Source organism: Felis catus, chromosome B4 (assembly GCF_018350175.1).
Source record: "Felis catus isolate Fca126 chromosome B4, F.catus_Fca126_mat1.0, whole genome shotgun sequence".
Taxonomy (NCBI): Eukaryota; Metazoa; Chordata; class Mammalia; order Carnivora; family Felidae; genus Felis; species Felis catus.
The window spans coordinates 55,223,414-55,250,270 of NC_058374.1; the positions used below are offsets into that span (position 1 = coordinate 55,223,414).

The 26,857-nt window shown below is 40.3% G+C and overlaps 2 protein-coding genes across 4 annotated transcripts in view; one reads left to right on the forward strand and one right to left on the reverse strand.

Annotated features, from left to right (window-relative positions):
• The first annotated feature begins 3,749 nt into the window (after positions 1–3,749).
• On the forward strand, positions 3,750–13,612 carry SPX (spexin hormone). 2 transcript variants are annotated; one of them, XM_045061533.1, is made up of 6 exons: positions 3,750–4,053; positions 4,457–4,537; positions 4,708–4,765; positions 5,396–5,458; positions 6,461–6,544; positions 7,044–7,603. In XM_045061533.1, the coding sequence occupies exons 1-6, from the start codon at positions 4,048–4,050 to the stop codon at positions 7,055–7,057; spliced, it is 306 nt and encodes a 101-aa protein (XP_044917468.1). In that variant the 5' UTR covers positions 3,750–4,047; the 3' UTR covers positions 7,058–7,603. The 2 variants fall into 2 exon arrangements, with proteins under 2 accessions (XP_044917468.1, XP_044917467.1); XM_045061532.1 differs by lacking the exon at positions 7,044–7,603 and adding an exon at positions 12,237–13,612 and having other exon boundaries at positions 3,998–4,053.
• A 4,356-nt stretch (positions 13,613–17,968) lies between these two features.
• GYS2 (glycogen synthase 2) overlaps positions 17,969–26,857 on the reverse strand; it is a 50,535-nt gene continuing 41,646 nt past the window's right edge. The window contains exons 13-16 of one of the 2 annotated variants that reach the window (XM_019834666.2): positions 23,504–23,599; positions 22,169–22,332; positions 20,614–20,694; positions 17,969–18,388 (exon numbers count right to left, since the gene is read on the reverse strand). In XM_019834666.2, coding sequence (XP_019690225.1) covers positions 18,296–18,388; positions 20,614–20,694; positions 22,169–22,332; positions 23,504–23,599 — 434 coding nt within the window. In that variant the 3' untranslated portion in view covers positions 17,969–18,295. Of the gene's footprint in view, positions 18,441–20,613; positions 20,695–22,168; positions 22,333–23,503; positions 23,600–26,857 lie in introns of both variants that reach the window. The other variant, XM_003988486.5, reaches the window with a different exon arrangement.

A 26,857-nucleotide genomic window follows, 5' to 3' on the forward strand; every position in this document is an offset into this window, starting at 1 on the left:
ATATGTCAAAACCATTCTCTTCGTTTGTGCGTATTACACTGAAAATGGCAGCTTTGACGTAAAGCATCTGCTTGTGAATTCATCAGCTAAACCTTTATAAACAAGCCACATCATACATTTTTCCTTCAAATTATAAATTCAAAACATGGTTTTATTGGTGATTCACTTTCCTGTCCCTCTTCCTAAAAATGTTTCTGTGTTTTTGGTAGGGAGAGGGGGAAGAGGCATTTTATTTGTTTGTTGAGTGACCTAACATTTGGGTTTCACTTAGGACTTCATTTGAAACAATATATAATTTTATTTAGTTTATTGCTCATTTTTGGAAGTTGCTACCATCCCTTGAAATTAAATCCTAAAATCTAATATTTAAAGAAATATTATGATTTTTATCCAGTTTGGATGGTAACCTTTTAGTCCTTAGTTTTTAATGTTTTCCTTCTTCTAAGACCTTGGGAAACACTACAGGAGCAGCTTTGTCTCCTTCTTGCTTGACTTATGCTTTAAAGGGAATAAATATTCCTTGAGTTTCTACCTACAGACTACTTTCTATATTCCATTCTCATTTACTAACCTAACCTTATGTTCATGTCTTCACAGCTGGCATGTCTAAATATCAAGTGCCCAAATCCTAATCTCTCTTACACAATCTATTTGCAGATAGAGAGCATCAGCCCCTCAAACTTCAATCCCAAATCAACTGTATCTGTTCTCTCCCTGTACACTCCCTGATATTTCTATTGCTAGCCATTTTTCCCAGCCACACAGACTCACAAAGTTTCATTTTTGTCACTTATATCATCTAAAGCTTTACTACTCAAAATGTCTCAGGATCAGTAGAGTAACATCCATCAGCGTCACCGGGGAGTTTATTAGAAATGAGAATTTCAGACCTCACCCTAGCTGTACTAAATCAGAAACCGCATTTTTACAAGTTTTCCAAGTGATTCATATGCATTTTAGTTCCTGAGGAGCACTACTCTAACTTTTAGAGGAAAGGGATTATCTTGCTTATCTATGGTACCTTAGCATATGGTGGGTACTCAGGTCCCTGTTCAGTATCTGCCTATGTATGTAACTGTTTCGACTGAATATTGATATACTTTGCATCCTTTCCCTCTTGCATTCTACACATTCCTTTTTGAAGTTACCTTATGTTCAGCATCATTAATGTCCCCTTCCCCTGGTCATCTCGATCAGCATACATGTTCGGTAAATGGTTTCTTAATTGTTATTCAGACACACCAACAAACCTGATTTTAGCAGGACACTGCAGGTGGTATCACCATCCTGGAATCTGACTTTAGCCTTGTAGGCAGGCAATATTGCCCCCAGAAACTTAAACTTACCACAACCACTTCGGCACCAGAACATGCTTCTCCTAATTCCCACTTTCCTCCATTTTAGCTCCAGATTTCCCATCCAAGTGGGCATGTCTGATTGGTGAAGCCTGTGTCATGTGCTCATATCCTAGCTCAAAGGGAGGCTGGGAAAGTGAGTGCCTGGCATTTTCAGCTTGTACAATAGAAGGAAGACTCTGCCTACCACCAAGATTCTTATTCCATAATTCATAATTTAGAAAACTTTAGGAATTCCCTAAAAATGAAAGGGTTCAGATATTACTGAAAGGCCAAAAATTAGTAACACACTTCCACCATCCTCAAGCATCTACTCTTTAAAAAAAAATTCACTTTTTCTTTCCCCCTTTTAGTGAAATGTAGTGAAACTAACCTAAAAATTGTGCACACTTGTCTTTCTTTCCTCATATCCTATTCACTTTAGACCCACTCCAATATAGCTTATGGCCTCAAAAGCTATCACATTCCCAAATCCAGTGCACACTTCCTAGTGCTCATCTAGCCTGACCTTCCAACATTGTTAGATATTCTGCTGGCTTCCATGGCCTCATGATCTCTGGAAATTTCTCTTTTCTTTTTTATTGCTTCACCTCAACTTGTTTTGCTGGCTCTCCTCCTGTTTATCTCTGTATGTTTGTTTTCATAGCTCTGTCCCTGTTTCTCCTCCTCCTCCTCCTCTTCTTCTTCTTCTTCTTCTTCTTCTTCTTCTTCTTCTTCTTCTTCTTCTTCTTCTTCTTTTAATTTATTTTTGAGAGAATGCAAGCAGGGGAGGGGCAGAGAGAGAGGGACTGAGTATCTGAAGCAAGCTCTGTGCTGACAGCAGTGAGTCAGTGAGCCAGATGTGGGGCTTGAACTCATAAACTATGAGATCATGACCTGAGCTGAATTTGGATGCTCAACTGACTAAGCCACCCAGGTGCCCCCCTGCTTCTCTTTTGTAACTCCTCTTAGTCTCTAGGTGTTCTTGTTCAATTCCAATCCTTTTCCTTCCTTAAAATTCATAGAATTCTTAAATTTGAATTCTGTCTTTAGAAAAAAGTCTCAGGGTGTTTGGGTGCCTTACTTGGTTAGGTGAGTGAGCTTTGGATTCCTATTGGAGAGACACTAAAGATGTTTGTGTCTATTGGTAAACATGCTTCATGCTTTATTAAAAGGTTGTACTACGCAGGTGCCTGATGGCTCCGTTGGTTAAGCGTCCGACTTTGGCTCAGGTCATGATCTCTGGGTTCGTGGGTTTGAGCCCCATTGTCTCCCTCTGTCTCTGCCCTTCCCCCTTTCACATATTCTCTTTTCCTCTCAAAATAAATAAAAAACATTAAAAAAATTATAGGCTGGTGACCTCTTTGCTGAGCTCTGTAGAGTTTTGCATTTCCAACTGCCTACTTAACATTTCAACTTGAATGCTTAATGCATATTTTAATTTTACTATTCAAATTTAATTTCCGTCTCTTTAACTGGCTCCTTATGAAGTCTCCAATTTCAGTAATGGCTTTATCATACCCAATGTTTAAGCCAAAAACCCAAAATTCATCCTTGATTTATTTTTCTTATACTCTCATATCCCATTTATCCACAGGTTCTACATTTTCTATCTCTAACATCTATCCCAAATTCATTTACAGCTCTCCATTCCCTGCAAGTACCACCCAAATCTAAGCCATCATCACTTTTGCTTATAACCATGTTTGCACATGAACTGGTCCAATTCTTCCTCTCCAACCTCATTTCCAAGTGCTCTCGCCTATCACCCTGTGACCAACTTAGCTTTGGCCTCATTGGTCTCCTCCCTATTCCTCAAACAAGCCAAGCTCTTTGTCATCCCAAGATTTTGCTTTTCTTTACTCTGCCTGTTACACTAATTCTCACTCTAACTCATCTCATGTCTGACTCTACCTGATCCTTCCAGACCCCTTCAATTGTTGCCTTCCCTAAACCAGCCCACCACTTACCTTATCACATCACCTAGCTTATTTTTACTTTATAAAGCATTTAAAACAGTTTTAAATTACCTTAGTTACCTGTTTACTAGTTTACGGTATTTCTCCCCTGACTGGAAGAAGATAAGCTTGATCACAGCAGAGAAGGTGTCTTTTTAATGCATGGCTGTGTCCCTTGAACTAAAAGAAGAAATGTCCAATACATAGTAGGCTTTTAATAAATGTTTGTTAAAGAATCAAATGGATACTTAGGTGAAGGATTGATGTAAAATTCCATTGAGATCCCCTAACCTTTTCATTTCTGCCCAAAGGATTCATCTTTAGTCATCAGTGATAGCTTTGATAGCTAGCTACCCAAAACAAGTTTGCTTACTGTATTCATTTACTTTTGATTCAGCCTGGGCTTGTTAATCATTGTCTCTACTACTAATAATAACTACTTTGGGAAGCTAGTGGGAAAAGCAAAAAAAGATGATTCTGATATATTCAGGATATCTCCTGGCTGATGTGGTCAGTATCTAAGTGATGCCCACTCATCAATCATTTCTCTACTTCCTGCAAATGAATCTCCCTGGAAAAATCATCAGATCCTCTCAATCTTGAATACTGACAAGAAGTCCCTATGGACTCCCTGACTCTGCTGAAGATCCGGAGGGGTCCTAGACACTAAGATTTAAAAGCCCCACTCTCAGAACAAGATTAGAAAACTGACAGGCAAAGTTGTAGTTACCTCAGGTCCTGGAAAGGAGCAGAACATGAAGGTAAGTAGAAGTTTTACTTACTTGAGACTTTTAAGCTATTTTATGAAACGCTTTATAGTTTCTTACCCATTTTACCTTTAATAAGCATTTTATAAGCTAACAGATATTTAAACAATATGCCTTAAAATATAAAAATCATTTGATTTTACTTCAAAAAAATCAGTCATTTGAGTGAATTAATGGAAATAACATATTTCTACTTTTTCTTACAAAGAGAACTCCCTTGCGTATTAATTACAAGGTAGACTAGGGAATCACCCTCTCCCCCACATGCTAAGTGTTATTAAAAATAATTATCAAAAATAGAGCACGTCGAAAAGTAAGAGGTTTGTAATTGTTCGGGTGTAATGGAGTAGAAGATCCTATAGGCACAGAAACTACTTTCTTTGATCTTTTCTTGTAGGGACTCAGAAGTGTGGTGGCAACAACCTTGGCTCTTTTTCTAGTGTTTTCTTTCATAGGAAATTCCAACAGCGCGCCACAGGTAATCAAACGCAAACACCGAGGCTCCTGGATGTTCTTTCCCTCCCTTCCTTCTTTTCTTTTCTTTTTTCTCTTCTCCCTTCCTCCCTCCCCCTCTTTCTTTCTTTTTGCTAATAGAGGACTGGGCTACATTGTGTTATTAACCGCTTTTCTCTTCTACCTGGGTTGTAGGGACTCTTTGAGAGAAGGAACTGGACTCCCCAATCTATGCTCTATCTGAAGGGTGCACGTACGTTCCAAATACTTTGCTCTCCCTACATCAATAAAGGAAGATCTTTAGGGGTGTAAGAATCCGTGGGATAGATGCGTGGGGAGAAAGTAATATCGAGTGTGTTCCCTTAAGAGCCGAGGTCATCCTGCAGGACAGAGTGGGGGTGGGGGGTGTGGCAACGGAAGAAAAAGACTCCCTGATTGTTAGAAATTCTCCATCCTCAAGTGGAGGGTTGCTGGCTCTTGCCGCACAGGAAGACTGCAGACTGGCCTGGGAAACACCCCACGGGCTTGTGAACCCGACCACCGCTCCAAAGCCCATGCGCCGCGGCGGGCCGGGCGCGGGCAGGTACTGGCTGGGTGCAGCAGGTGCAGGAAGTGCTCGGGCCGGTCCCGGCTCGGCGCAGACAGGCGTGGGGGCAGGGCTCGTCTGGGGGCGGGCAGCGCAGGGGCGGGGCTCTGGTAAAGGGCGCTTGGTGCAGTCCGGGGGTGCGCGACGAGCGCCCGAAAACCGGCTGTCCCGCGCGGACCCAGGCCGCCGCCGCGGACCCACCCCTCCTGACCTGGGGACCCGCGGCGCGGAGCCCATTTTAACCGCGATTGTTGAGTGTTTAGCCGGCCAGCTCAGCCCCGCGTATCGCCTTTGCAGAGGGGCGCCGCTTCATCTCGGACCAGAGTCGGAAGAAGGACCTCTCGGACCGGCCGCCCCCGGGTGAGTGAGCCAAGGAGAGGGGGGCGGTCTGGAGACTGGCAGCAGGACTCAGCGGGCAGGGCGCGCTCGGCCAGGCGCCGAACTGCGGCTCCGCTCCGGGAGGGACGTGGCTCCGGGGCCACCCTGGGGGAGAGCCAGCCAGGGCTGAGTCCAAGCTGGCAGCCAGGGCACCGCGCACTGGTGCGCGGCTGAGGCTGGGGCTGACGCTCCCGAAGCTGAACTGGGCCTCGGCTGCTCCGACCGCCCTCTGGCCGACGGGTGTGCAGAGGTCCCGGGGGTCGGGGTTATCCAGAGACAGGCCAGGCCTGGGCTTCATGTTCGAGGAGTCAAGGAGGAGGAGGAGGAGTGAGAACTGTGCAACTGCCCCTAAATGTACCTCCCCGCTTTTGGCAAGACCTTTACACGGTTTCCTCTTCAATGCCTTGTTATTAAACTAGTGTTTTTCCCGGAAACTTCAAATGTACGCTCCTATTCATTACTAGAAAGGGCTCTAAAGCAGCTCAAAACCGGAAATAGTTCATAGGCAGGGGCCATTAAGAGTAGGGCCAGGGACTGTTATTTTCCTTATGTGTGGCCAAGAATATAGATTATTATTTCAAACTGCTTTGAACGAATGAGAGAGGAAGTAGTCGAGACTCCAAGGAGGATCCATCCCATCCAGATGTTTCTGCCCAGACATCCCATGTTAAGCTCTGAAGGGAAAAGTTACTCAGGGTCCTTTATCCTAATCCACCCTCCTTTCATGGCATTGTCTGCAGTATATTTAAATTCCTTTCCATATAGGTAATACACAGCAAAACCAATTGTAAGTAACGTCCAAGGGAAGTGTGAAATGTTTCAATTCATAAAAATCAGTCCTCTGTGGAAGGGGCATCCTTGGCTAAGGCATCAAAAACCTATTTTATAAGGGTTTTTCTATTTATAGTATATCAGAATACGGTTTATCTACTACAGGAATATTTAAATGCTAATAAGAATGTGTCTACACTTTTATTTCTCCAGAAAGACGAAGTCCAAATCCCCAACTACTAACTCTTCCAGAGACAGCAGCTCTGCTACTGGCTTCCTTGCAGAGACCACAAGAAGGTACAAATGTAGTGACTGCTTTCAACTGCGGGACAGGGAAGCTTTGATCACTTTTGGGATTCTGTGTTGAATACCAAGTTGCCTTTGTTCAGATTTTTGAATATGATTAACAGTTGCCCCCCTCCACAAACAATTCAGACATCTTTCTTATATAAACACTAGCACATTTCTCATTGACGTGAGTCTCCAAGAACATGAAAACATTTCCTCGAGGACACTGGGGAATTTCATATTGATTTCATAAACCAGAGCCTATTGTGACCTTATTTTCACTTAGAACTCTAGCACTAAAAATGCTCAAAGTTCAACCTCATTATATACAATTAATAAAACTGAAGCCAAAGAGGTTTAAAAATGTTAAATCCAATTGCTCACTATTAAAGACTGGGCCAAATGAAATTGTTGACAATGAAATAGTTTTTACTTGCATATGTAGCAGTATCTTACGGCTGATCCTAATAGATTCTAAACCTGTGTAATTTTCATTTATCCTATACAGCTGCTTCTATATGAAGATTAGGTATAATTTTCAAATAGAGACACTCTGGACCACCTGGGTGGCCTGGTCAGTTAGGCATCTGACTTCGCTCAGGTCATGATCCCACGGCTGGTGAGTTCCAGCCCCACATCGAACTGTGCTGACAGCTCAGAACCTGCAGCCAGCTTCAGATTCTGTGTCTCTCTCTGCCCTTCCTCAGTTCGTGCTCTGCCTCTCAAAAATAAATAAACATTTCAAAATTTTTTTAAAAAATAGAGACACTCTGTCCATGTAGCATTGAAACCACTAGTTGAATTAAGGCATCTTGCTACTAGATAAGTCAGGGCTTTGGAGTATGTAACAGACTGGGTTCAAATCCTTGTTCTGCTGCTTTACTAGCTGGATGACCCTGCGTCTTAGTATCATTATTGGTAAAATGGAATAATGATACCCATGTGCAGTGTTGCTATGAGAGCTAATTGGAACAAGGTACATAGTTTTAGTTACTATTAACAATAGAGGTCATCAAAGCATTATTCAGACCTAGAATGTTCCCTCTCAAAATTGTAATGATGCCATATTGTGACATAATTTAAAATTTTAAGTATATATATATATATATTAAGTATATATATATATATATATATATATATATATATATATATATAGCAAGTGGTCTGGTGATCAAAGCACAGGCTACTGGCCTTGTGCTCTGACACGTATGCTAATGGAGAAGACATATCCTTGGTGCCTACTATTGGATGGGCCATATGAGGAGGAAAAAAGAGCAAAACGTATTTTCCAGCTTCAAGCTTATGGTTTTCTTGGGAAAAAAAAAAATACTGATGAGAAGCAAATGCAAGAGAGTGGGATTGGAGGTCTTCTGAACTCAGTGCAAGGCCGAGGTCAACGTGGATAGGTAGTGGGGATTATAATACTTAATTGAGCAAATATGCATTTATGCCTGCTAGGCGCCAGCTAACTGGCAGGCGGAGAAGAAAGCAGATTAAGGGGAAGCAGGAATGAGAACAATCTTTGCAGCAAAATGATAGGGTGAGCAGTCAGTGGAATAGCAGAACGCAGGAGGAGTGGTTATGTTAGAGCTAGGACGACCATTACTGCTATTATTACTACTGCCCGGAGCTACTAGTTGTTGAGGGCTTACTATAATGCAGGGGGCCAGGTGCTGTTTCAGCATATGATATAGGTCAATACTTTTAGCCCTCATAGTAACCCTGGGAGGTAAGGACATTATTATCCACACTTTCCAGGTGAGGAAATAGAGGCACAAAAAGATTAAGTAGCTTGCCCACTATTACATAGCAGGTACTTACTAGAACCGAGATGAAGAATGAAGATAATTTGTCTTTGTTTGAGAATCAGTAAGAAGTCCTCTGGGTTCACAGCAGAATGATGACATGGTGAAGGAGGATGAATCTGATTATGGCACAGAGAGTAACAATAAAACAATGATTATGGTTCAGAGAGTAACAATAAGAACAGTAACAATATCTACAATATAGGAACATCTGCGTGTGTCAGATATGAATGCTAACCTTTATAGCTGAGAAAACTGAACCTTTATGAGGTGTGTTTACTTTCCTAAAGTCATGCAATTGGTAAAAAGCCACGTTGGGATTTTAACTCAGGTCTAAGTGACTCCACTGCTCTCTCCATTATATCTCGCCGTCTCTCAAATGCATTGTATTGAACAGGAAAGACCACAGATGGGGATCAGGGAGAAGCCAAGGAAAGTGAAAGGAAACCACAGAAGTGAGGAGATGAGGTGGAGCAGTCAGGAATGGACAGAGAGGCTCCACTCCGAGGTATCCTGGAAGGAAGAATAAGTAACTATTCACCCAAAGGATAAAAGGGAATCCACAACAAGCACATTTTGGAAGTGGTATTATGGGAGTTTGAAATGGTCATGCTGGTGAGGAATGAAAATTTCTGTGGATATAATGGAAGTTCAGTTTGAGATGACAGAGACAGTCCAGTGAGTAAAGGAGTGTAGGTCAGTGGTTCTCAATTATCCATCTATGGACTGGTTCCATTGGAGTTAACTGGAGAGAGTCCTCAAAATACAGATGGCTCAGCCTTAGACCCAGAGATTCTGATTCTGTAAAACTTGAATGAGGCCTCAGAATCTGTATCCTTGAAAAGTTCCCCCAAATGATTCTGATGGTCAGTCAGATATGGGAACTACTGGAATTCAGAGCCAGTTAATAAAGAGTGAAACCATGAAAATGGAAATCTCTTCTAGGCCTCAGATATAACAGGAGAAGGGCAGACAATAAAGGATTTGCCTTGGAGAGTACCTAGAGATTAAGGGGAATGGAGGAAAGTCATATCAGTGAAGGGACTTTTAAAGGAGAAGGCAGGGATGTAAGAGGAGAACCAGAATAACAGCATATCCAGAAATCAAGAATGGAGAGTTCCAAGAAAGGAGTGATTAAAGCATCACATGGAGCAGAATGGTTAGTAAGAGTACAGAAATCAATGGGAAGGAAGATCCTGTTGGCTAGGAAGGGTCACTGAATAGCAGTTCACAGGACTTTAGCTCAGCCCCTGCCCAGTGATACTACTTGCCCCTGCCATGCCCCTTCTGAAACCTTGTTGAGAGCGAATTGGGGACAAGAAGTAAGCAGTGCTACCTGTCCTGGCTCTCAGGACTCTTGCAATGAAAAGGTGAGAAGTAGTTGGATCATGGATAGAGGATGCTGCATCCAAGGTGACCTTTACTAAATTGGACATTCGGCAGGCACGCTTACTGATTGTTGAAATGTGTTAGGAGATCGCTGGTGAAGATGGATTGAAGGAGACGTTTTTGATTTGGTTTTTGAGAAGATGTGTGAAGCCAGAAAGAAAATAAATAAATAAAAAGTGAGCTAGAATGAAAGGGGGGGGGTAATTTCAAAGAGGGGAAGAAAGGGGCCCCTGGGTGGCTCAGTCGTTTGAGCATCTGACTTTGGCTCATGTCAGGATCTCACGGTCCATGAGTTCGATGTCTGGTTCTGTGCTGACAGCTCAGAGCCTGGAGTGTGCTTTGGATTCTGTGTCTCCCTCTCTGGCCCTTCCCTGCTCACGCTGTGACTGTGTGTGTGTGTGTCTCTCTCTTGAGAATAAATAACATTAAAAAAAATTAAAGAGAGGAAGAAGAATCTTCATTAGAAACTTTAGGAAAGGGTGTGTGATTATAGGTCCCAATTTCAAGTCTTTTTTGGAAAATAAATATAACTTAAAATTTTTTATTTTAGAGAGAGAGAGCACGAGTGGAGGAGAGGAGTAGAGAGAGAGAGAATCCCAAGCAGGCTCCATGCTCAGTGCAGAGCCTGACATGCAGCTCAATCCCATGACCCTGGGATCATGACCTGAGCCGAAATCAAGAGTTGGACACTTAACCGACTGAACCACCAGGCTCCCTGGAAAATAAATGTAATTTTGTAGTCATTGAAGTTTCCCACAGTAGCTTGTTTCTGATGATGAAATAAGGGAACAAAATTTTATTACTTTGAATTGATGAGAAAGTTTTGGATTTACATACGATATATTTGTTACTAGCTGCCTTTAATATTTTTATTCTGAAATCCCTAAGTATTACTTGGTAGACTCTTATTTTATATAGTTAATTTTTATTTTAGTAATTGATATACAAGGATGCACTTCTTACAGAGTTTTTTTCCCCCTTCTCTTTTTTTTTTTTTAATTTTTTTTCAATGTTTATTTATTTTTTTGGGGACAGAGAGAGACAGAGCACGAACGGGGGAGGGGCAGAGAGAGAGGGAGACACAGAATCAGAAACAGGCTCCAGGCTCTGAGCTGTCAGCACAGAGCCCGACTCGGGGCTCGAACTCACGGACTGTGAGATCATGACCTGAGCGGAAGTCAGCCGCTTAACCGACTGAGCCACCCAGGCGCCCCTCCCCCTTCTCTTTAAAGAGCAGCCCATCATCTGTAATATTCTAAAATGTGCTAGCCATTCAAGTTAAAATGTAATTCAGACATTTGAATTATATTGTAACTAACTAAAGGAATGTGATTTTATCTAGAAATAATCTTTTTTTAAAAATTTTTTTTAACATTTTTATTTATTTTTGAGACAGGGAGAGACAGAGCATGAACAGGGGAGGGTCAGAGAGAGGGAGACACAGAATCTGAAACAGGCTCCAGGCTCTGAGCCGTCAGCACAGAGCCCGATGCGGGGCTTGAACTCACGGACTGTGAGATCATGACCTGAGCCGAAGTCAGCCGCTTAACCGACTGAGCCACCCAGTCTCCCCTTATCTAGAAATAATCTTAAGGAAGGTTAGGAGATGCATTTTCCTCTGGCAACTCCCAGTCCTGACACCATGGTAAGTTTTAGCTCTTCTGCCCCATTGTTACAGTCCCAGGAACCTGCTATCATCTGACTTCTTAGCTATCCTGCCCCGGAAGTGATACCTCATGCTCTAAAGTTTTGCAATCCCATCCAGCTAACAAGTGTCTGCTCTTTTTGTTTCATTTCCTCCCCAGGCCTAGTATAGCTCAGGTAATAAGAGAATATGTGCAGAAGTATTCCCATGTCATCTTTCCCAAGTAGGATGCATTGTTAATAGGAAACAGGGAAACAGTGCCTTGATGCAATTTAATGGTTCTAATGGTGGATATTTTATTTTATTTTTTATCTTATTTATTTTAATTTTTTTAATGTTTATTTATTTTTGAGAGAGGGAGAGAGAGCACAAGTAGGGGAGGGCCAGAGAGAGAGGGAGACACAGAATCTGAAGCAGGCTCCAGGCTCCGAGCTGCCAGCACAGAGCCCGACGTGGGGCTCAAACTCATGGACCCCGAGATCATGACCTGAACTGAAATTGGATGCTTAACCAACTGAGCCACCCAGGCATCCCTAATGGTGGATATTTTAGACATGTGGCACACTTAAAGCAAGATATGTGGCCTTTTCAGATTTCTACCAAACATACCATATTATAGTTTCACTCATTCTAGAGAGTGACATGTGACATGTGAGTTCCCCTATGTGTGTAGATATGAGGGGAAAAAATTTTAAACCAAATCGATCAAAACACACTTATTTTGATTCTCCATAGCAAAGTGCAGGAGTTAACATAATCTAGGAGGCTAAATGTTTATTTTTTAAAGTTCTCTTTATCTTATCTTTTCTCCTTTTAAAACACGGAGAATTATGTTTATTTTATGTATTTTTTTTTCTCACAGCTGGAGAAGAAAACTTTGATCAAACCAGAATCCTAGAAGACTACTAACCTGGGGAAAATAGACCAAATTACATTCAAATACAGTTCCATTCTTGTTGAAAACATGAGCCATGTAAATAAAGCCTTTGGAGGCTTTTTACTTCAGTTGTAATCTTAGGAACATGCACAACCAGTTTCATTCTTTCCAGCAACAAAGGTAATGTAGAGTTCTTAGCCGAGAGCATCACCTGCTTTCATTGCTTCAGGTCCTGTTTAGGTCACCTTGTGTCTTAGTCCCCTTTAGAATTAAGCATAAGGCCAGCGACTCTTTAGAGTGTGCTTTCTTTTTGTTAAAAGGAGTCTGTCTTGATCTAGTGATTCTCAGTTGTTGTTTTTTTTTTTTTTTTCATTCTGTTACCCCTTGCATTGTCTTGTCACTCAGCAGCAGATCTCCCTCTCCTTTTCTGCCTTTTTCCCATCTTCATGGGTGGGGGCATGGGGAGGCATGGCAGGATGGGAAAGAGTAGAGTGTTCTCTTAATAGTTCATCTAGGAGACATAAATTAAGAAGGGAAGAGGAAGGAGTTGACTGGGAAGAAGCCCTGTGATAAGAACACTTCAGCGTAGTTGCTGAAAGAGGGCATGATCTCTGAAGCTGGTGGAAGGCTCCACAATGGATAGCTTCCCTTTGTGTTATTTGGGGATCTCCCTGAATTCTGGGAGTTACTGGGAAATAAGCAGATGGAGACACACTCTGTTCCTGTGTACATTGTACAAAAGGAACAAACCAGTTTTTCAGAGGTAACTCATTTTTCACAGCTAAACAGATTCAAAGAGTCTGCTTACTCTAATTAGCTAGAGTTCTAGGCTTTATTTTACCTTAAAACATTACATAAAAGCACCCTGATAACATCAGTACAGAGTGATATGCCCAATCTGGTCCTTCTCAAAACTTTGAATTTAGGTTCAAAACTGTCTGGAAAAAAACACACATGCAGTAACACACACACACACACACACACACAGACACACACACACACACATATCCACAGCAAGCATAATAACCTATTTTTTTGGAATTGGAATGTGATCACCATATTAATTTTTTGACCTAATTAATTGAGAGCTATTATTGATAAATGTCATAAGTGGAAAACATTGTTAATTCTTATTGTCATCAATATATAGCCATTATTCAGTAGCTAAAGAATACCTTTTTGTGAATGTATCTGTACCTTGAGATTACAGTTTCACTGTGTTATGAAGTCAAAACCTTGCTTATAAGATTTGTCTGTATCTTGTTTCATAATTGAATAATGAAACTATATTCAAGTTAATGTAACACAGATCTCTTGCAAAAACTAATATGCTAGCATTAAAAAAACTATGTGGTATTATATACGCACCTGTCATTTATTATGAATTGACTTTAAAGTGGATTTTCTAGATAGTGCTTGTATCCAGTATATTGAGATTTTACTCATCTGACATAGACTTATACATATTGGCTATTTAAACATCATGCTTATTCCAAGAATATTTTAAAACCCTATCATGTGAAATAATTCTTCCCACAACTAAGCAGAACAACCTCAAGTATTTCAGACTAAAACAGTTTTTAAAAGCTTTCAGGAGGTGCCTGGGTGGCTCAGTTGGTTAAGTGTCTGACTTTGGCTCAGGTCATGATATCGTGGTCCGTGAGTTTGAGCCCCACGTCAGACTCTGTGCTGACAGCTCAGAGCCTGGATCCTGCTTCGGATTCTGTCTCCCTCTCTCTCTTCCCCTCCCCCACTCGTGCTCTGTCTCTCTCTCTCTCTCTCTCTCTCTCTCAAAAATAAACATTAAAAAAAACCTTCGAAATGACCAACAGCTATTAAAATAATGCAGTGTTATATTATAATACTATTAATATTGTATAGAATACCAAGTATATTATAGGCACCTGAATTCCTTGAATGTTGTTCTGCCATACAGATGTGCTGATTAACATAGTAGTTGCATACAGGCCCCTCTGCCCAGCTGCTATAACATTCTGTCTGTCTTGGGATATTTTTCAGTTCTCTTTATTTCTATCTTTTTCAAAACTGAAATGAACAAAAAATGTTCACATTGTATGGCTTATATTTTAAAATTGGGAAATACCTGCCTGCAAGTCACATCCATGTCCTAGAATACCACTTCCTTCAGGTGGACAGCTCCCACTGGACAGGACAGTGTCCACTGCTCTTCCCTGTTTGCTTCTGTATCCTTTCTCACCTTTTGCCATCTGGCCCCCAGCATGGGCTCTCAATTACTCTTTTTTCCCCTGGGTTTCCCCAGTGGGTGCCTCCTCTCCCCCAACAGCACCATAATGATCCCATGAGGAGAGGGACGGCAGAGGCCCTGGCATGTTAAAACCAGCCTCCAACTAGCATTTCCCCTTTATCTGGTTATGAGAAATAAACATCTGTATCCTATCAACCTTGATTGGGTAATCAAAATAAGTTACATTATTTTGCTTCAGCACCAGGAGAAAGGGAAGTGGGGATGTCACCTGTTGGTTTCCTCTTACTGGACTATAAATTCCATTAGTAAGAGTTTATTTCTAATATGACCTCTTCTTTGTATCCCTCACATGTCTTCATAGAAGTATATCTTCACCCTTTGGACCTCTCCAAGCACCTTGACCAGTCCCTCTCCTGAGTCCTCCTTGTGGGAAACTATTAGCAGAGCACTTGTCACATGTTCTAGTCTCATCAGTATATATAAAACCAGCTCTGCGCACCCTAACTCTTGACATGGAAGGAAGGGTGGTGCAATGCATGAAACATGTCTTGATGGCTGGTCAGGCACACACTATTTTGTATGGTTCCTGTACTCCAATTTATGAAGACATACATTCTTGAAAAACATCCATTTTCTTGCACTTCTGTTTCTCCCAATAAGACCATTCATTTGTGCAACAACTGTGTATAAGGCACTATGCTAGAAACAGAGTCACCTACTAACAGCCCTATTTGTTGCTCTTCACCTGGCTTTGTCAGTCTTGGGAAAAGGACAGTAAATGACTGGAGCAAGGGGATGGAGTCCAGTGGCAGCAGCTGTCTGAATAGAGGACCGAGTCCAGGGTAGAAACATGACTGGCTTTGCACTGGCTGGGGCGCTGGGTGGCTCCATCAGTTAAGTGTCTGATTCTTGATTTCAGTTCAGTCATGATCCCAGTGTCATGGATCCAGCCCCGTGTCAGGCTCTGTGCTGACAGTACAGAGCCAGCTTGGGACTCTCTCTCTCTCTCTGTCTCTCTCTCTCTCTCTCTTTCTCTCTCTCCCTGTCTCTTCCCCTCCTCCACTCATGTGTGTGTGTGTGTGTGTGTGTGTGCGCACGCATGTGTGTGCACACCTTCTCGCTCAAATAAATAAACATTAAAAAAAATAGGTGTTTGCAAGTCAGTGTATTTCCATACACTCTATCATTTGTACTCCTTTCTAATCAGAGAACTATTCTTTCAGAAAAAAAAAAAGCACTTGAATTTTAAAATGTTTTATTAAGAAGCTATTTTATGGAGGAAATCTCATGCTTTCAATAACAATAGACTAACCAGTTACCAACCAAGGGTATCATTTGAATAGACGTATTGTGCCCCCTTACTAGGAATATATTTTCATTGTTATTGTTAACACTGAAACCCCTTTTTATAATGAGATCTTTCTGGCACTTCAGCAAGTGAATATCTACATTATAATACAAATCCATCTCCTATTTTCTGACTCCCTGTGCAGACCTTCCCAAACTGCTCTGCAGATGTTGGGTTAATTTGGCATGCACAGGACATATTTCAAGGATTAGGCTTTAGGTAATTTATTTCCCTTTCTCCTGGGCCCTAAATGAGGTGAGTTTGCAATCATCTTCCACTGTGACCTGATTTATGGCATATATCCACCATTCATCTACTTTTTCTTAACAATAGTGATGCGATTTGAAGTTTTAGTTTGAGAGCGAACAGCTAAGAAAGAATTTCTGAGATAGTTTTGGTGCAAAAAGGTGATTTATTATAGCATGGGGACAGGACCCATGGGCAGAAAGAGCTGTATCTACAAATATGAGGGATGACTGATTATATATTTTAATTTTGTGGAGGGGGGTGGGGTAGAGGTAACATAAGTTTCCAAGAAATTTTTGTATGCTGAAAGCAGGGTCTTGCAGGACCTTGAAGATTTAGCTATTGTCAAGATAAGGTTGCTTTTAGTCTTTAATGAAATATAAACATTAAGGCATTAAGGCAGCCGTGAACCCCTTGAGGCGGTCATGTCCTGCATCTATCAGTGGGCTGCAGGCTGTAAGGAGATTTAACATAAACTGCATTTTTCTTGCCTTTGTTCTCATCAATGGGGCAAGCAGTGGAGAGCTAGATTACAGTTTTCCCCTAGTCCTGAGCCATTCAACCCAGACCCACCACGGTAGTTGTTATTCTTCCCTTGTTGCCATCAACAATCCCACACTGAACAGACTAAAACTTTTTTAAAAGCTCTGCAGATCTAGGTCAACTGATATGCCAGCCAAGGTTTTCACTGTGATCTAAATGTAACAATACTCAAGTTGTGGGGGAAAAAAAAATAATCCAAGAATGAAGGTGGTTTCTTTTTTTCTTTTTTCTTTTTTTTTGCCTATTTAGAAGTAATTACATTTAATAATTTTTTTAAAGTTTTTAAATTTATATTGAGAGAGAGTGGGAGAGGGGCAGAGATAGAGAGAGAAAGAGAATCCTAAACAAGCTCTGTGCTCAGCGCAGAGCCCAACATAGGCCTCGATCCCACAAACCGTGAGATCATGACATGAGCCAAAACCATGAGTCGGACACTCAACGGACAGCCACCCAGGAGCTCTTAGGTTTAATTACATGTAAAACAAAGATATGTTTACAATCACTCAACAATGTCCCTAAGCACATCATGGATGTGTTTAGAAACATTGTTCTTATTATAATTAAGTAGACTCTATATTTTCTTTTTGCTAATTTTTTAAAAGACAGTTTTAAATGTTATCCGTTACAAGGCACTATTTCATAGTAGGTGCTTTCTACAAGTTATCTTATTAAATGTCTTATTTACAAGACATCAATGAAAGCTTAATTGATATGTTGATATTGACATACTAATTCATTTGGATTTAACAATTCATCATTTATAGAAGACTCATTGATTGACCAAGTTTTTGAAAAAGCTTTCCTTTCAAAGAACAGAAAGATTGTTTCAGTCAGATGGCATAGTACAGATGGTAACATCTTCCCATCATTGAGACGTGACCTTGTAAATATGCACGAATAGGTATCAGGATCTGGATTTAAGGTAGCTTGTTTTCTTACGGATTTTGATTATCTACAAAGCTAGATAGAAATTCATGGTTCTGACTCATGTGAAACATGGAAATAATCACTAAAGACTGAGTTAATTAAAATATGTTTGTAGTAGACATTCAGGGCTGAGGTCAGGATCCTTTGTGGGGAAACTGGGAGGCTTGTTTGGTAGTTATGGAAGCTGTATAAATACTAAGCAAAGGATTATGGTGATGATCACTTAAAAATAAACACTAGCAAATGAAAATTCTTATTGCTGACATTAACCATTTTAAAAACATTTCTAAGAGCATCTGGGTGACTCAGTTGGTTAAGCATCTGGCTCTTGATCTCAGCTCAGGTCCTGATATCAAGGTTGTGAATTCAAGTCCCACATTTGTAGCCTACTTAAAACAACAACAACAACAACAACAACACCCCACATCTAGTCTTCCTCCTTTAATGAACACTCTTCCTCGTGCCTAAATTTACTGGGGAAAAAGGAGTAGGGGAAAATAACTTGGACTTTATTAGAAATTACAAAATTGCCATTCACTTAATTTTCTCCCCTTTGGAGGCAGAGAATAAATCCTGTTGTAATGGAAGAAGAAAAAGAAATCTGTAGCATTTTCATGTCTTAAAGTAATCATTCTTACTATGTTCTTACTACATTAGTTCTGTTCTACAAGCGTGGAATTCAGTTCTTGTATTCACCATGCAGCTTTTTCTTTCCACGAGGAACACGGCCCAGAGACCATGGCGACTTGATATTTAACCGATCCCTTTCAGCCTCCTCTTCCTCATTGTAGCGCTCATCCTCTTCATCTTCCACATCACTGCTCTGAGGACTAGAGACCTGAGACCCTGAAGGGGAAGGTGGAACTGAGGAAGGCCTGGGATATTTAAATCCTTCTGTCTGCCAAAGACAAAAATAAGTCACAAACACTATAATGACTCCTTGAGTTTTCCAGTGCTGTAAACACTTTGCATGTGCATTTAATAAAAAAGCATAGTTGGATATTTTTTATGGTCTGTTCATGAGCTATTATCTTTGATTTATTTTGATTCTGATACCAGCAAGCTCAGGAGAGATTCATTAAATAAATAACTTCCTTTTATAATGCACTGAAATGTGCCAGGTGCCATCTATCTACCTACCTACCTACCTACCTACCTACCTATGTTATCTTACTTATTCCTAGTAACAACACCAATAAATTTGTTTTTCCCACATACAGAGACAACTGAGGATTAGAGAGGTCAGATGACTTGCCCAAGGTCACACAGCATGACCCTGTGTTAGAGCAAAGATTTGTATCAGGGCTATGATCACTCCAGATCCTTTAATATCAACTGTCATGTTACGCTGCTGATATTCTCAGTATCTATGTCACTTTTCAGATTTGCTCAATGAAATTGCAGAATATCGGCATTCTGGACATGCATGGACAGCCACCATTAGAAAGAATCCTGGAAGCCAGGTCACTTAGTTTACCCTGAAATTCCACCAGTTACTTTTAGTTCAGTTAATGAGTAAATATCACTAGATTTAATCAAATTGCCCTTCTACCTAAGATTCACTCAGATAACTCATTTGTTAAACAAGAGCTAAGCACAACTATGGGTCTGGCACCCTAATGTCACTGAGGAAACAAAGATGAAAACCAAGATTCTTGCCCTTTAAGAGCACACATGCTTGACCAGGGAGGACAACTGTATAAAATAGTTGCAGCCCTCGTCACTCTGTATGTCAACTATTTGTGCACATTATTATCATGTCATACCTATACAATCACTGCAAGGTTCAGATATTTTGCCTGAAAGCAATAAAAAAGAAAAGAAAAAACGAGCTGAGTCATGCATTTAGGACCTGGCTCAAAGCAGGAGCTCAATACTTACTAATTGAATACGTTGAATAAATGGATGAATATAGGTGAATTACCATCAAGTAGAGTGACTGCCTCTAAATAAGCTAAGCAATTAACCCTGTTAAAATCATGAACATGAGAGTTGGAATTTGTATTCTGAAGGGTTTTAAAAACCCTGTCATTTTCCATATGGGCAAATTCTACCTTGGGTTAACTTTTTAGATCCATTTCCCTTGAGGCCTGATGGAGGTAGACCATAAGTTGTATTATTAAGCAAAATTGATTATGGTAAAAGTGACTCCTGACTGGGAGATTACATCTGAACTCAGAGGATTTATAAATACTTGACAAGGATTATAGCTTTGGGGAATCCCTGAATTTGATGACTCTTATAACTGTACATATTCTTTGTGGAGATCATGGAAGCTGTGAGATATTGGCTCCTGGGCGGGGGCGGGGGGGGGGGGAGGCATAAAACTACTAAGCTAAGATAGATCTCATACCTAATAATATAGGTTTCATCCTTTTTACACCTAAGCTTTTACCTGGTGGATAGGGTGGCAAAGAAGTGTAACTTTTGGACTGCTATGTAGACGGCTGTAAGAATGAATCCCACTGAAGAGAAATGTCTGATGCTGCCCTACTTCAAGCTGTGTTTCCTATCTTATATCCTTCTAAGAGAATGTGGTGACAAGTAGCCTATGCTGGTCTCATGAATATAGATATCTAAGTGAACTTCAGAAGACTCCTGGGGGCACTGCTGACTGGTACATGAATACTCATCTAATCCAACTCCTCCTGTGGTTCCTGAATTCACTCTTTCTCTTGCCAAGTACTCACCTGTATCTCAACATTTCCTTGGATAGCGAGTTCACTGGCCATGAAAACAGGGCAGTTCATGTCTCAATAACTCTCAAGAGAATGGGGGTCTAACAAAGCAGTTTCAAGCACTAAAGCAGGGAGAGTTTTAATGTGGGGGTGCTTCTCCAACAACATGAATTAGTTGACTGTCTGCCCATCTGCATAAGGCTAACTCTGAATCAAGGGCTTTGACTTGGTCTGATCTGTTGGTTCCTCTATTCTTTGCTTTAGGGCAAAATTATGAAAAAAGTATAATAGTTTGTGTATTTAACTACTTCTAAATTCAAAGGTATTGGTAGGACTTACCATACATAAGAAATTTAGCTTTCAAAACAAATCCACAATACATAAAACACTTACTGTTGGTGGTGATGTAGGTTCCATATGGAATTTATCTGGAAAAGCTCTGCTTAATGTCAGGTACCTGGCATGTTGATAATACTGTGATAGAAAACCAATTCACAGGTTTAAAAAATTATATATTTCAGTAACTAAGTTATTATGTAAAATCTTATTCTCCTAGTTATAAAATCCATTTTTAAAGTGGTAAAACCAGGGCGCCTGGGTGGCTCGGTCGGTTAAGCGTCCAACTTCGGCTCAGGTCATGATCTCATGGTCCATGAGTTCAAGCCCCGCGTCGGGCTCTGTGCTGACCGCTCAGAGCCTGGAGCCTGTTTCAGATTCTGTGTCTCCCTCTCTCTCTGCCCCTCCCCTGTTCACGCTTTCTGTCTGTCTCAAAAATAAATAAAAACGTTAAAAAATTAAAAAAAAAAATAAAGTGGTAATACCTATTCACCCTAAATTTAAAAACAGAAAAAAATGAGTTTATAGTTTTATTATTTTCCAGTGAATAGGTAAAGAAATACTACAAAAAGTTGGAGAGAGGGGCACCTGGATGGCTCAGTCAGTTGAGCATCAGACTCTTGGTTTCAGCTCAGGTCATAATCTCACAGTTCATGGGTTCAAGTCCTGCATTGGGCTCCACGTTGACAGCACAGAGCCTGCTTGGGATTCTCTCTCCCTCTCTCTCTCTCTCTCTAATAAATAAATAAATAAACTTAAAACAAATGTTGGAGGGAAAAGCCATACTGACCTTACTGAAAACTCTGAATTGAGCACTAAGAGGACTGAAAACACTGGCTTCATTCCACAGAAAAGCAGTATAACATGGGGAAAAGGTGGGGTCTGAATAATCAGACAAACTGGACTTAAATTCTGCTTCAGACCTTAGGTAAGAAACATAACTTGTAATAGCCTTATCATTCTGGTTTTATTACAAAATGCAGACAGTACAATTAATCACCCAGGATTGTAAGGCACTGTCATTAGCATGTGTAGACAGTCTGCAAATGGAACATCTATCATTTTTCAGGGAGAGTTTAGCGATATCTAAACAGATCTATTATGTGAAGGCAAAGTCAACTCATTCTTTATTAAATCATCCAGTGCTAAGATATATAGACCTCTGGGTACTTACAAACCTATTGCATAATTGAAAGGAGGTATTTTCTGTACTTGTCATTTGAAAAACAAAGTTATTCCCATTCCCACTGTATTTGAGGCATATGGTCACGTTATGGCTTAGAGCCAAACAAGATACAAATGTTTCTTTAGATGTTTTCCTCATATTCATGAACCAATACCTGTAATGCATCAAGTTAAGCACTGACAATAGAGTAACTGGTAAGATCACAGCTAGCTCCTGACGGATTTGCTGTTACAAGCTCAAACTAAATATGAAGATTTGAAGTTAGGACTTTGCGAGTTTGTAGTAAGTAAAAAAGTATGTGAAAACATTACTGGAGATTTTAACAATGATGGTACTAAGTTGACTTTGTAGATTATGACAAGAATCTCGATTTTTATAGTTCAGTGGGATTTTTAAAGTGGCTCCCTTGATCACAGACTTGCTTACTCTGCCCAAGTATCTCCAATCCAGAAGATCAGAGAGCCTCTCAGTTCGGTTTCTTTGAATAATTCTCTGGCGGCGGGACTGTTTGCAAAATCCATAGAGAAACTGAGTTAGCTGATTGCAGGAATCATCTGGAGACTGGAACCGCCTGTCAACAATGTAAATGCCTGAGGGGCACAAAAACCAAAGCACAGATAAACGTAGGGCTAACCTTGGAATATTTCTTCTCCCTTGGAATATTTCTTCTCCCATTCCTTACATTCTATCTCAGACCGCCACATGCATTACCCACTCCCTGACAGCCCCCACTGCCTGTTTCATCTTTCCCCTTCCAAGACTGTATTTCTCCTGTGATCTCCTCCTAATGGCTCACCACTGTCACCAACACACAGCCAACACAATGGATCTTGTTAAAAAATTTGGCAGCAGAGGAAAACCCTGGATCAGGGATTCTCCCCAGGACTGCTCACTAACCAGAATCTCTGGGGTGAGACCTGGGTGTCAGTGATTTTTTTAGGCCCCTTGGTGTTCCCACCATGCACCACTGGCTGAGAACCACAGCTGTAGCCTGAGGAAAGAGAACCGTGACAATGCAAGGGTAGGAGACCAGGAAATTGGCAATGTGTGGGCAGACAATCTATCCCCTCTCCCTTTCTTGCTGCTGGGCAACATGGACACAGAGATGGTGGTATGCAAATTCTCCCGCCATCTTAAACAATTTAAGTGAATTTTGCTAACTTGGCACAGACCCTTAAAATAATGACACTGGGGCGCCTGGGTGGCTCAGTCGGTTGAGCATCCGACTTCGGCTCAGGTCATGATCTCACAGTCTGTGGGTTCGAGCCCCGCGTCGGGCTCTGTGCTGACAGCTCAGAGCCTGGAGCCTGTTTCAGATTCTGTGTCTCCCTCTTTCTCTGACCCTCCCCTGTTCATGCTTTCTCTCTGTCTCAGAAATAAATAAATGTTAAAAAAAAAAATTAAAAAAAAAATAATGACACTGACCAATCTACATACTCTAAGGCCATGGTTACTGTAATGTCACTTCTAGATAGTAAAGAGCCAAACCAGTTCAGAAAATAAAAAGATAAAAGGCCCAGACTTGTCCAAGTTTAGCATGCCTTTTATGGTTTGTCTTTTGGACCATATATTTAATATTAACAGCATTTTTATGTTTTCTGTGAACCACATAATTAAATCTACTTTTAATTAAACAAGAAGTATAAACATTACTTTAATCATCAGGGTAGCTTTAGAGTTAGGCTCCATAAAGACCCTGTGCTTTGTTTGGCTAGAGTCACTTCTCCCTGTGTTGGGTGAATGATGAAAAACCTCACCCACCGTAGGCAGTAGGATCAGCCACGTGCTCCTGCATGAAACAGCCAAAGCCGGACAGGTTGGTTGTCACACTGGGGATACCCATCACCGTACATTCAGCTGCCGGGGAAATAGACAAACGTTTGGCTTCAGACCAGTCCCTATATCCTCTAATGCACGCAGAGGGGGCAAAAGCCCAAGTCTGCCTAGTAATAGTGATGTTTATTTTGTACCAGGCACAGTACTGAGCTCTTTACATGTATTAACTCATTTAATCTTCTCAACAACCATGTGAAGTGAGACTGTCATTAACTCCATCTTACAGATGAAGAAATTGAGGTTAAATAATTTGCCCAATGTCATAAAGCCAGGGAATGGGGTAGAGCTGGGATTTGAAGGCAGGCACCTAGCTCCAGGGCTCTTGTTTGGAACTGCTACTCTATACTGCCTCTCTCATTCCAGCTGGTTTTGTTTTTTGCTCCATTCTAAGCCATGTCTCAAAGTTAAGTGGTGAGTTTGTGGTGTCAGTAAATAGACTTTGGACATGAGCACCTCCTCCTATCAAATTAATCTGCCATGCCACAGATCCCTCCCCTTTTCCAAGTGGTCACTGAACCTAGTCCTCTCTCACCTTCTAGTCAAAACCTGTTTTTCATAAAATAGCAGATATGGTTTTTGTTTTGGTTTGGTTTGGTTTTGGTTTTCTTGTTTGTTTTTAAAGAAGTATTACTTCTCAGGGTGCCTGGGTGGCTCAGTCAGTTGAGCGCCTCAGGATATGATCTCACAGTTCCTGGGACAGAGGCCCATGTCAGGGTCTGCACTGACAACTCTCTCTCCCTGTCCCTCCCCCGCTAGCAGACACCCTCTCTTTCTCTCTCTCTCAAAATGAATAAATAAACGTTTTTAGAAAAAGAAATGTTACTGCTCACAAGGATGTCTTCATTTTTAACAAGGAATTTACATTTGTTTATGGAATTACTCTTGGTTGACTGGTAGTTTGGGGTTAAAAAAAAAAGATTTCCCCACTATTCAAGAAGTAATACAATTTAGACAGTGGCCTTCCTTCTCTTCTGCTCTGCAAGTATTTCCTCTAGAGAGATGTGGTTTCCTAATTTGGTGGAGAGGGATTGGTGGAGGAGAAAATGAGACAGGGATTATTGACTCATACAAGAATCTAATGCAAACCTGGACTTCCTTCCCAGAAAAATTCTTATGCATATATGTATAAGGAATTTTGCCTACAATTCCACACAAGTTCACTGAACCTTATTTTTATTAAATACTCATTAACACACATGTATTGAAATACCAGGTACCCATAACCTTAGTATATGTTCATTGAATGAATTTAATGGAGCATGTGCTAATATTCACTAGATTTTCTCAAAACACAAAACACAGACTTAAATGAATACTTTCTGGAGTATGTTAAACTTAGTATCAGATAAAAAGTTATTCTAAAACAAATAGAGTTATCTAACATGCTAACACCAAACTTATACCACAGAAAAGATATTGTTATTCCTGTAACTATAGGTTAGGTGAAGGGTGGCCAACTTTCTTTGGGTAATTCAAAACAGAGAATGACTCATTCACTATGGAGTATTTCTCAACCTTCTTTTCCTATCTACTTATCTTTTATAACACCTTTGGTGGCCTTTATCTTAAAACACTAGATGTATCTCCTCTATCATTTGGGTTAAGTTTATCTTTGTCCTATAAAATGACATTTGGTGGAAAGTCCTCTGTAATTTATAGAACATGCTCTTTACCCAACATAAATGACTTCCCATATCCCTCAGTCACTCATGCTTTGATTTTGTGCTTCTTTATTTTTGAAACTTCCTTGATAATAAAGTATGTTACTTCCTAGAAATAAAAGGAACAAAAGTCAATAACAAAATGTGAAGTCCACCAGTAAAATGTTCATTTCATGTATCTTAAAGGATAGACACTCTATTATAAACAATTTAAGATGACATGTGGGCATTTCATAAGGAGATATCATCTTTACAAAAGTGAACTGATACCCATAACAATTTTTAGAACTACAAGAGTGATAGCTGGAGGAGTTAGATCAATAGCTTTTCTGTGCCATATTTCAGGAGGAGATAATCCTTTATCTATTTTCCCCCAAAAGTTTTCATGTTTTTACAGCTGCTGGCAAATTATTCTTGGTGGAACTTAAAATGATAGAATAGGGCCTTATGTCAAAAGATGCAGAGACTTCATGTTGCTCTTGTTGTAAAGTAAGATCCTATTTATATAGAATTTTATTCTTTTTTCTTCTAGATGTCTATTTGAGAGAGAAAGAGAGACAGAGAGAGAGAATGAGTGGGGGAGGGGCAGAGAGAGAGGGAGACAGAGGATCCAAAGTGGGCTTTGTAGTGACAGCAGGGAGCCGGATGTGTGGCTTGAACTCACGAACCGCAAGATCATGACCTGAGCCAAAGTTGTACACTTAACTGACTGTGCCACCCAGGTATCCCCTATATAGAATTTTAAAATCTATATTGAAATTCTGGGATCAGAATACAAAGATTAGAAAAATTCTTCCTCTACATAATTCAACCTATGATCTCCCTAACCTTGACTGCTGCCGCCTCTCAGTTGGGCAATGATGACATTGAGATCAGAAAGCAAAATGTATTAATTATTTGTAAAAACATTTTCTGAACCTTTTCTTTTAAAATTCTAAATGAAATTATATTTAAATAAAAAGGAAAATCTCTGATTGCCAATGTGAGAAGGAAAAGTTAGTGTTACATTCTTTCCATTGTCATATATGTAAAGTACTTGTTTCCTTTTTAATAGGCATTTCTGTACAAATATAAATTGAGTGCTCTTGATACCAATGACAACCATGCTCATAAGGGACAAAAATGGAAAACAGATAGTGGATCCAAGAATCCACCACTAGAGAGAAAAGAACAAAAGGAGGATGAAGAGGTAAAAGGGCCTGAATGGAAGGATGTCACTGGTCATAATACCTACCACTGAATTGGCATTTTATCTTAAAAGTACCTCTTTTTTGAATGACAAGGGTATGAAGAAAACTTTTCACTGTACACCTTCTTATATTATTTATTTAACTATGTGAATGTGTTCCCTATTAAAAATTAAATACATCCGTTAATTTTTAAAAAACCCACTTTGAAATAAGTTTTAGAGACTACTTTTGCTGGACCATTGTTTTTCATATTAAATTTACTTGTAGTCAATTTCTCCTTCACATGGATAGTTGGGACTGGTAGAGATAACTCAATAACATGTAATCTTTATAAAACATTCTTTTTCTTTGTAATATAATGTATTATTATAATTTAACCTTAGTGGAGTTACATATCAGCTTTGAATATTATATCTATATGCATAAAA